This window comes from Hylaeus anthracinus, unplaced genomic scaffold, assembly GCF_026225885.1.
Source record: "Hylaeus anthracinus isolate JK02 unplaced genomic scaffold, UHH_iyHylAnth1.0_haploid 12000, whole genome shotgun sequence".
In the NCBI taxonomy this organism is placed as follows: Eukaryota; Metazoa; Arthropoda; class Insecta; order Hymenoptera; family Colletidae; genus Hylaeus; species Hylaeus anthracinus.
In genome coordinates this window covers 9,469,798-9,481,901 of record NW_026534347.1, presented here as the reverse complement: position 1 = coordinate 9,481,901, position 12,104 = coordinate 9,469,798, and the positions used below count along the sequence as shown (strand labels likewise).

Sequence of the window (12,104 nt, the reverse complement as noted above, 5' to 3'; positions counted from 1 at the left end):
TACTTCAACAGTACGTATTAAATCAACCCACTCACTGCCAACTACGAGACGTCTCTTAGTTCAAATTGATTGCAATTACTCAAGGGATAAGTTTATATTTATATTATATAGCCTTTTCAGTAAGAAGATCGTAAATTTTCTTTTTAAAACAACAAATTTAATATCACTTTTTATTATCCAAATAATAACCTAGATCACACATCTGTATTAAATCTTGGGGCTCAAAGCAAAACGCTTTTTTCTATCGTTAGAGCGAAGATAAATCTTCATAATTTTTTCATAACAGGAAATAGAATTTGAAGTGACGTGTGTTCACGTCAAGGGTCGCGAATCTGTTTTTTCTTTTCTTTTTTATTAAAGCTATCAAACCCCCTACGGGATTATTAGCAATATGCACGTAGCTGTGCATATTATCAGTACATATATAGATTTACATTATAATATATGAAATACAATACAATACGACAAAACAATTTTGAAAAAGAGTACAAAACATGAATCAATAATAATAATATTATCAAGAATAATAGGCTTATCATTAAGGATATACACAATCGTTTTTCAGAAATTTGTAAATAATTAGCAGCGGTTGAACGAGAGGCTTGTACAGAAAAGCATTCACTGTATATGGAGGATAATATCCGACTTTACATAATTTATGGTAGAGATCTTGCTCTGGACAACCACACTCGCAGTCAGAATTTTCAACGAACTTAACTCTAAAAAGTGAAGCATTCGCGAATCTGTTAATGATACAAGCATATAGCTCCATAGCTTCCCCCGAAAAATCGAAAATGATCAAAATGACATTTCCAAGTAAAATTACGATTTCCACAATCATGCCTAATTTCTACGATCCTCCAACCATTTCCTTAAAGGAAAGGAACCATTTCCTTTCAGGATTACTTGTTCAAGAAGGCCACTTTGTGACGAAGTCTTACTTCTCCAAGCCTTTATGAAAATTCATCCAGAAGAAAATAGACTTCCTTGATTCGTCAACCGGCTTTTCGAGTGGCCAAAAAGGAGCCAGAAACGCTATTGTTCTCGGCTCGAGACTGGTGCAGCCACCGTGTCCCTCGCGCACAGTACGCGAACACGCGTTCTCTTCCGGTTGACCAATTTCGTCACGGGCTTGAAGGCCAGAGATCGTACACGATGCAGCCCCGACACGTGGATTACGTAAGGCAAATCGCTTTCCACCGAATGCAGGACGCCTAGAAACCAGAGAAATGCAGTCAGCCGCTCGGGCCAGCACGCGCGTGCATTATAACCGGCACTTACTTCGCCGGCGGCGGACTATTTTGAAGCTTGGTGATTTTTAGAAATATGGGTCAGCCACGTTCCCTTCTCTGCTCGCCCAGCGTCTTTCTGTCGCTGAACGACACGCACGATTCTCCTCCCTTTATGCGCGCTACTTGAGAATAAAACTATCGACATGGCCAATTTGAACAGTGCAAAGGTTTCTCCGAGGGGAAATTGAAGATTTTATTGTTTTTAACGAAACACAAGTGATATGGATTTTTATAGAGATTTTCATCGTCATGGCATAATTTTCAATTAAAGAGCGGAAAGTAACTTTTCCAGCGACGACACTCGAAATGCATTTGTAAATATGGCGTTCTAGGTTGCTCCACTATTTTCAAAGCGGCATTTAGTCTTCGCCCATAGCCTCCAGATTGTCTCAGAGTATTTTCTCTTTAATCTCTTTGTTTTCAGTTTATTAGCTATTATTTTCATGTTTTCTTTCTGTAACACACTGTGCAAAAAAAAAGAAAATATGATTGATGTAAACCTTTGCAGCTACTATATATTTAAAAGTGATACCTCATTATGCAAAGAGAGTAGTATATAATTATAAATGCAGATACAATTTTTCTTATACATCAATTCATTTTTCTTTAATACACTATGCAAAAGGAAATATAGCAACTGTACAGGAACTTACAGGAGCCACGTATCAAAATGGAGTCCTAATAAATATGGAGAACGGAGTATAATTACATGCACAGGGCAATAATTAAATTGCTTTCGCGACCCACGGTCTGCCTACGTTCTATTTTCGGATCACTTTGATCACGCAATCATAGGCTTAACGTTGTATATCTAGCGCGGACCACCTGATTCCGGATCAAGAGATTATCATCTCGAGTACATGGAAACTGGCGTATGTGGACCAAATGATCCGCAGATAAATTTAGCAGATTAGCCGCATTAGCCCGAATTGTTGACCCGCAAGACGACCTATAAGTGCGTTGAACTCATTCCTCGCAAACCGTGGGACTGCTCGATGTGAAAAAATTATTCAATCCGGTCGCCCTAACGGATATTTCGAAACTAAGCAAAAAATTCACAGGCAATTCATTATCCTGATACTGTAGAAATCGTACAAACGTTTATTTAACGCAATATTTCGATTGGCTCCGATGATGGAGCTCAAACAGGAATTTAATATAATTATTGCGATATAATTGTAATAGTTATAATTATATTTGCAAATTGAAAAATGCAAATTGCAAATTGCAAATTGAAAAATATTTATGAGATATGTTATACATGTACCATGAATACATGAAATCTTGACTAATAAAGGGAAGCACGATCACCTAGAAGAATTTCGAGTATCTTTTTCTACATTTTCTCGGAACGACGCAAACGTTTCAAGAACGCTCGGCGCGGCTGAAAAACTAAGCCGCAACGAGTGTGAACATTTACACAACACTTTAAAGACCTCTTCACGGGTATATTCGCAGCCAAGGAGGAGCTCGAGAGGAGCAAATCAGGAAGCGTTTAAATCCTCGAGCAATGAACGCGACGCGAAGAGTTTCCCGTTCTCGCTACGCAGTTTCCGTCATGCTGGATCGGACTAGCTCGCGAAGTGGCAGGAGTTTAAAATTAGGCGACAAATGCAGGAGGTTTTCGCGATTTTCGTTTCCAGTATGCGCGACATAAAAAACCGTCTTCAACGCGAATAATTATTCACGGTTGTTCAATTCTTGAAAAAAAAAAAAAATAGAAATAAAAGATATACGAGTTCTCAGCACCTTTCTTCGAACGAACGACAGATACGAAGGAAGAAAGTTTCGCCTGTTTCTTTTGTAAGAAACATGGTGGGTTAAATCAGCCTCGAAAATTTGCAATAAATTTTGAGGTATGCATGGTTGTGCTGCATTGTATGAAAGCGGCTGTCAGGTGAGAAAGATATACGGTACATTAATAGTCAAGGTCCCGTGAGGGCAGAGATGAGTGACATTAAGGCGAATGTGCTACATATTAAAAGCAGAGTTCCGACGAAGCACTGGAACTTTATTTGTTGCTTAACACAGCTTCCATCATGTTCCAAATCCCCATTACGTAATCCTCATTATCTTGATGTCGTGCGACGTTGAGCATTATCGTTCCTCAGCCTACCAAATTTGCTCTTTAGCGTGAGATAAAAATATCGTAGTTTACGACCGCACGTAAAACTTGAAAGCTATTTTAAGGCAACGAATTCTTTACAGAAATATATACATACATCTCATTCGCTATTTGTATCGCAGCTGGACGATACGGCGTTGCAGCTGTACAAGGACGGCGACTACGGCGCTTACCTGGACCTCGAGGCCTCCATCAATGAGCAGCAAGAAGAATTCGAGGGCTTCCAAACAAAGTAAGTCTTGCACCAAATCTAATATCATCAATAAGAATCGTTACTTCTCGATATATAATAGAAACACGAATATCTTTTCAATTTTTATTATGCCATTTACCGAATGAAAATCCTCGAAAATGGCAGAGATTAATTATGAATCTTTTCTATCGTGTCACTTCCATTAAAATGCTAAATTACTATTTACATTAAAAAGCGTATGACGCTTGCGCATAGCACAGTATCATAAGAAATTTTAGACAATTGCATTCAAAGACGGGAACTTACGGCCAAAATAGTGGGTGACCGTATTAATATGTGTCCCATTGTATTTTGTCTGCGGCGTGGCGAGATGAATTGGAAACTCTGAGCCTCGTCTCCTCTTACCTTTGATCCCCTGGGATTCTATGTACTTTACCTCTTCTGCGTTGGGACAACTGAATTATACAGGGAACCATTCCTAAGATATATGACCAAACTTCGGAAGCGTGTTCCAGTAAGTCCAGGGATGAAAAGGTATCATACGAGTATAGGCGGAGTTAGAGTCTTGCGAACTTGCGTGTCAAGTTTAACGAATTTTCTTGCTGTTTATACCCTGCAATTTCGATAATTAATCCGAGTGTATGTAGAACAGTTCCATTATGGATTTCTGTATACCTAACTCGAAGAAGCTTGTTTAAGAAACGTCGTTGGTAGTTTATAAAGAATTCAATTGAGGTGTTAGCCTTTTTTCAGAGATTGTTATGGAGACTTTGGATAAATCGACTTGAAGTTTCAAAGTGGAATTCCTAAAAGAATAGTACACATTCATATAAGTTCATGGATAATTAAGATTACTAAAAGAATAGTCTAAAGTGATCTAAGCTAGTATACTATTAGTTGAAACGTACATAATCATAATTATTCTCTACAAATCAGATAGGATTTCATAAATATTTTTCGTTATTTACTTTATAATAAATTTCAAGTAAAAAAGACAGGCGTATAACACTTTTGGTGAGACTATATAAAATTCTTCTTCGCAAAGAATTCAATGCAGTTATTTTTTAATAAATCTAAAGTTCAAAATGATCCACCTATTAAAAAAATGTTATTGTACATACTTTGAACAACATACCTACTAGATACCCTTCTAAGAATTTTCTAAAATTTCACACGGAATCAGAGTGTACGAAATTCAATTCGCCATGGGTTTCACAGCAATACTCCTAACAGATAAGAAGCTGATTTTTCCTGGGAAACCGGAAAGCATTGAAGCTGAATTCTCGTATCGGATTCGCGTTAAGACCGAATCGAGTTCGTCGATATCACCGCGAGAGAGGGTTAGTGGCTGGAAGCATTACGTATCTATTATTTTCTTTTCTTTTTCATCATTTTACTTTTCCTCGACTTTCCTACTTATGTTTCTTATTGAATTTCTTATTCTACGGCAGTAATGTTCTTCTTGTATCCCTTGCAATCCCAAGCTATTATAGTTGTTCTTTCAGTAGAAATAATAATTCGTACATTCATCATTCAGTTGAGTAAAGGTTATATTAAATGTTTTTACCGTGTACCAAGAAAATTACTGATTTAATTTACAGTTGCCTATAGAACTAAGGATAAATGAATCATGTCAAGAATTTTACAATACATACTTTCATTCACAAACAAATCACTCAAAAAGTATATGAATTCGTCTTACTATGTATCTAGAAAACTACTTAATTCATAGTTTTCTTGAGCATGAAGAATAAACAATAAATTCATAAATTTAGAATACATACTATCATTCATAATCAATTCAATAAAGAATTTATGAACGAACCTTCTTGCTACTATCATTGATACGCGATGTTCTCGTGTCTCTTTCTCTATCATGCACAGCAATAAGAATTGTCCTAAGGATCAATAAATATCGAATATCAATAGATACCGTTCAAAGTAACCAAAGAACAAAACAAGAAAGAATTTCTATCGCGCGATTCTCTTCTTTTTTTCGAGTTTTCATTGATTTCCCGCTTCCATTGAGCCTACGCGGCCGCTCACTCGCAGCACAATGGCCGCTGAAAGACGCGAAAGACTCATCGCGTTTATTGTGTCTGTTCTCGCGAGGGACCGACTCCCTTCTCGGGCCGAACCGATATGAATTACTCATTGGATGAAAATTACATCCCACGGGTCCGTGTTCTCGTCGAGCGAAACTTATGCAACTGCGTGCGCGAACCGCGATTCTCCGTTGACTCGCTCGCAGGCTCCGACCAGTGAATCTCATTCGTCGCGAATTAAAACGACCAAAGTGTCGATCACTGTCTTTCAATCATTATATTAACACGATGGCCCCCACGTCAAAATAAATCTGGATAGGATTCGTGAATTTGGTAATGTTACAAAATTAAATTCTACAAAATAAAATTAATCTATAATCAACTCACCATTTGCATTATTATAATACTATTACCTTGGTAGCCAATACATCCGAATTTAACTCACTACCAAATCAAATCACACATAAACATTTTACCACCTAAACTCCTTAAAGAAAAGAATTCTTTCGTACTTTATCATTCAAAGCAATATATTGTTCACGAAGTTCCCTCTTTTTCCCAACGCAAGCTTCCTGCTCCCGTGGAAATTGCACTTTCTTGCGAAGTTCCAGCGGTTACGGAAATACGGTACGGTATAAAAAAAAAAATGGCCACTCTTGCATTTTTGGGGGAGTACAACAAAGTTTTCCCCAAGTCCGCGACTGAGACCGAGGGATACGTTCAGCGGAAGAATTTTCCTCGCGTATGAAGAATTTTCGTTTGTTTAAGTTTGAAAAGTTCCCGGCTGGACCACTTCGCTCGATAGTTGCCTGGATTTTAGAGCTTATCCCGCGTTGGTGTCCGCGTTGGTGTCCGCGTCAACAAACGAGGTTACCATTTCCTTGTTTTCTCGGTCGTGTTCTCTGTGTGCTGTTCACGTTATATTGATTTCCACTGCGTTATTGCCTCTACGGAGCGGCTGGAACCGCTCCAATTCGCGCGGACTTGCTGTAACTCGCCCCGACCCTGTAGGACCTGTAGGGACCGGTTGGAATTCGCTGGGATCCACTCTGACACGTTCGCTTGCTCGAGTATACTGCTATAGCCCTTTTCGTGGCGCCCGAATCCGCTCTTATGGGCTCCGTAATTCGCTGGGGGTCCTTTTAATATGCTCGAAGCTGCAATTTGCTTCTACTCGCCTCGATTCGCTTGGATCTGTTCAAACCTGCTATGGATCGATTATATTTTATAATTTTTACAACGCTATATTTTTCTGTTGTATTTTCTTATTTATAGGAATTCAGTGGAAATTATCATTTAGTGATATTATTTAGGTTCGAGAAGGTTGGAATTAATTATATTGAAAACATAACTTTCAGATCACATCCTATCGCATGATATTTCGTAACGTAATTGTAGTTTTTTCATAGGATGACGTATAGGTAAGCCTTAATCGTATTGTGTGTCTGATGACTAATAACAATATTGATAACTGTTGGCATCACTCTGAAATGTCAAAATGTCTTGGAATTATCAGAGGAGACAATAATCCATTAGTAGATACATGTTTATAATTTCAATATCCATCGGCGATTACACTGAATCTGAATCCTTGATTCTTGTTCACCAGTGTTCGCAATGATAATAATACAAGTTCGATGCCTATCACGTCTCAAGGGTAGCATGGACGATCGTCGAAAGATGAGGAATGGGAGTCACGCACCAGACGAGGGCAAACCGAGGTTAAACAAATGTTTGCGCAGGGGTATTCGTTCCAATATTTGAAACCCCGGAATTTCCACGAACCGCAAAACGACGTCATACGTTTACCGCGCTCGCCCCCCTTTTCCATTCTCTGTTCGGCTGTACGCTCGGTTGGACGCGCGATACAACGACCGAGCTGGTCCGATTTTTTTCTCGCTATTCAGCCGTGGCCACGAACACCGGTCGGAGCCAGCGACACGACTCGTGAACTCGCCTCGTCGAAATGGAAACGCGCGCCACGGATTTTCCAGTCCCCCGATATTGGCTCCGCTAGGTGAAATTTGTCGGGCGACCGTGATGCCGTACACGCTTCACGGACGCGTCGATAACCTCCACCGATTCCCCATTTTCTTCCTCTTTCGCGGGAACAACCCACCTCGAACAGCCTCCGCGGGCGTGCAAACGGCGCGAAGGAATTCTTTCTGCTCCGTTTCTATTTTGTATTCGTCGCACGACGCGTTCGGGTGGCTCGTATCGACGCTTTTTGAATCGAGTGATAAGGCTGGCGTGCGGTTCCACGCGATGTGTAATTCCCGGCGATGGGAGCCGGCCTCTGAATATAGGGCGTCGCGTAGGTGGGCTGGAATCGGTCTTCGGTGAGCTGATTTCTGGGGGTTGGAGGTTGAGGGTTGATATTCGTGGTTCTGAATTTTTTTATTTTACAAGAGAGTGCATTTCAGGGGTCTACGGTTGATTGGAGTTTAATAGGTGGAGCCGAATGTTGGAATTATATTATATATGTAAATTTGAATACATAATAGGGATGAGTGAAAGATTTTTTGGGATTGGATCTTGGCATTCTTGCTTTTGAATTTTTCTACTGGGCAAAAGAGTATCTTTCAAGTGTCTCTAGTTGATTGGGATTTGTCACATGTGGTTGAATGTTGAAATTTCAGTATATGTATAGACAAACTTGAATACATAGTAGCAATGATATTTATTTAAAAACGTGTAACGTCCTGTAATATATTATGACATTGATTGATTTATTTATTGTTATTGATTTATCAAGGAAAAAATGATGCATAACTACTGAAAATAAAACAGTCCATACACCTATGTGTATGATGAACATCTACTGTTTATTTGTATATAAAACCTATGTATAATCTTTTCCTGGAAAAAGTATGAATGTGAATTTTGTTAATACGATTTTAAACATTTTTTATAAGTTTCTCATTTTATTTTAAAATTGAAACTATTGTATAGGAAGTTGAATGGAATTGGTTATTCGCGAATAGAAAGTTCAAGAGGATTGAGTGAAGAAGGAAAAAAGATGGCAGAAGAGATATAATTAATGTAGAGAAATAAAATGAAGTATATTTGCGGTAGAATGGCTCCCAGGTATATGCTATTATTAACCTAACCGCGAGATATCATCAATATCTAATTGTTCCAGGCCCATCACAACATGTTACATCAATATTTTACCTATTGTCTTACTTCTCCATTGAGTTTCTCTACTTCGTTTAAATCAGCACTGATACTTCGACTTCAATTTGAAATTTATTACGTTTTGCACTATGTCCGCCTACAATTGTTCGAAGAATTGGTGAAAGTCCGGAGTTTGCAGATACAAAGGAGACTTTCTATTGAGATGAGGTGCTTTGTTTGTCTCGTATCCAATACCTATTTACCTGTAGCTTCCTGTAACAATATTTTAAGTGCTTCTTTAATACCATTAGTTTCAAATTTTATGTGAAACTATATCTAATCAGACGTTGTACTCAGAATAAAATATCGTGTCTATGACAAGGGGTTGGAATATTATGAAATATTCTTTATACAAATAGTATGAAACTAATTGCATAGAGCTAAAAACTGTGAAAATAATTGTGAACAAATATGATTGATCAAATTCTTTTCCACTCTGTGTAAATGTTCATTGACCAAATTATAAGTCGCTTACAAACATCCAATTTGTAATCTTCTCGACACTCAGCTGGGATTATAAATTCGTGCATCATCGTCAGAGGATTTAGTGCCAAAATGCCGTGGAAATCGGCTGTTTAATTTTACTTGTGACACAATCAGTTGCAAGACACAAAACAACAAGATTGCGAAAGTGATCAGGCACGAAATTAGAAAATACAAACGCAGCAATGTTTAGCTTCGTGCTAGAACGTTTAATCAAATAATGGTACGATTTTGCAGTCACATCTTATATATCATCCATCCTTTATCAGGCTAAAATTCCCTGACACTTTCCAACCTGTAACATCTATCAACCAGTTTAATAGACTTGGACATCTCGATAAGCCACTAATCGACTTTGCGTCTGAACTTCTCAATTTTCTCTCCCATCGTTCCTGCAAACCAGTATAAAGTTTATCAAACGGTGTGGGCAAGTGTCAGCCATAATGAATAATATTCGTGTGAATATTCTTGGGTAATCTCGACTTACGCAATTGTCGATCAAATTTTGCACAGACTTTTTCTTGCGTACTTCCATCAGAAAAATTCCTCCAGTCCTTTTCAATAATGCTCCCTCGTACATTCGTCGACCTGGAATGTTTTTATCGACATGGAGACAGTATTGTATAGGTTTAGAACGGAAAGGATTCCAAGTCGTAGGTTTGGAACGTTGAAGAGGCACAACGTTTCGGAGTACAACGTCTCTAGAGCCCTGTCATAAGTTCCAGACAGTTTTCACCCGTCGCTTCGTTCGCGACGCATGGGAATAAATTGCCGCGAAATTCTAGGACGCCGGTAGGTGCACGCGCAATGCTACACGGTGAAAATTATGGCGATCAATCTCGCGTGAATAGGTAAGAACGCAACGGCGGTGGTTGCTCGCACCGCGTGTAAGTAGATCCACGGAGAAGTGGAAAATCCAAGGTCACGATGGGTTAATTAATTACATTTATCTCGACGTGCAATCTAACCGCAACGAACTTGAGTTTCTGTCGTCTGTCGCTGTAAGATCGTTAACTTATTAACGGATTTAACGAAGACCAGAGAAGCTGATAGGTAGGAAGCTCTAGTCACATTTTCCTTAGGTCGAACTAGCAACTCCTAACGTTTTTGATATTAAGTTCTAAAATTATTATTATTAGGCCTAAAAGTTTCTTTCGTTTTATTAGTAATTAATATATACACAATATTTTATGTTTAATGTTACATTACTGAATTCTGTACGATTCATTTCGCTTCATACTGTTACAGCATCAATGTCTAAGAAATTAGATTGTCTATTTATATAAACACTGGCACAGAAAATAATTGAATGCAACTCACGAAAGAAACTTTTCGGATAACCTAATATTAATAAAACTAGCAACTTCCAAAAGGTTTTGATTTTAAGTTTTGACATTATTAATAAAACCTCTCGTTTTACAACAGGCTGAACCCCCTCTTATCACCTTAAATTTCAAGCTTGAATTCCAGCTTTCAATTTTAAATTCTGTTATTTTATTTATACGAATCCCGCCTTGTAACAATCTGGATATGAAACCCTTCTTTTCTTTTAGAATGGCGAAAGTTTTATGAATCAAGATCTGCATTTTTCATAGAAGAGACCTCACCTGAGATAGTTTGAATCCTTCTTTTCATTCGAATAGATGAAAGGGTAAGATCGAATAGAGACTAAGAGCCGTCTTTGCAATGGATCGAAGCTTTCGTGGAGCAATGTTAGGAACTGCAAACGTGTTAGAAATTATTGGAAACACGGTGTCGTGTCTCGTATGGTACGAAGTTGGAACCGAACGAAAACGTTGTGTAAACTTTCGATGGATAGACAAGGAGTTTGACATGTAGACAGGGGAATTGCATACACCGTAGCTTGGAGTTGGCTTTGCTCAAGATGAAACCCATTCCTATCCGCTAAGATCAACTATAACCCGCTCCAATCCTCTCTAACTCGATCCTACTTGTTCAGACTTGCTGGGATCGGTGCCAGAACTTTGGAAAGTTATATTGCTGGACTCCTAAATATTTCATTTCTTTAATCGTAATTTTAGAATTTGTTATATTGCAAAGTATAACATGTTTTCTTTTTTAAATTTCTTATGGTTGTTCTCGAATTAAAGGGCACGTACCATGAGTGAATTGGAGCGAATATATTTTTCAAGCATTTAAAGATAAATTGTCACTTTGACTTTTTCTGAAAAATTGGCACGAAATTTTTGTACAGCCTAATATATTCTTCCTTCCACCAATCAGTTTCACCAGCTTCCAACGACTACCACGAAATACTTGCCAATCAAATTCCTCCATCCATAAACATCCACCGATTCTATTCACCGAAAATAAAAAAAGCTTCAAAGCTGCTTTCTAAACGCTCAGCCTCGCGTCTATGGTCCCTGGAAGCGCTTTCAAGAGAAACTCCAGCGTTGATTCAGTCCCGCGTCACGGTGGGTGGCGGCGCGACCACGCCAGTGAACAATTTGTTACCGCGGAAAGTCCGTCTCTTTGTGCGCGGAACCCTGACACCCGGCGAAACCGCACGGCGGAATTACTTTTCGCGAAACACGGTGGCTTCGGCCAAAGGTAATCGCGAGCGAGCGTCCAATGGTCGAGCGCGTGGGTGGACCACCGCGTGGCATTAGCGCGGAGATAAACGACTCGTTACTCATGCGGGGCTACCGTCCTCGAAGATCGCTGATTTTCATCGCGCGACTCATCGTTAGGATCGTGTCCGCAATTTTCCGTGCGGAAAATTCTTGTAGAACGGGGAATCGTTGTGGGAGAGATGCGCGGAGTTGCGA

At 39.0% G+C, this 12,104-nt stretch overlaps 1 protein-coding gene across 2 annotated transcripts in view; it reads left to right on the top strand.

Moving 5' to 3' along the window:
* LOC128890146 (FH1/FH2 domain-containing protein 3) overlaps positions 1-12,104 on the top strand; it is a 256,606-nt gene that overhangs the window by 81,777 nt on the left and 162,725 nt on the right. For both annotated transcript variants that reach the window (XM_054148384.1, XM_054148383.1), the window contains exon 2: positions 3,540-3,649. In XM_054148384.1, the coding sequence (XP_054004359.1) occupies positions 3,540-3,649 (110 nt within the window). The remainder of the gene's footprint in view (positions 1-3,539; positions 3,650-12,104) is intronic.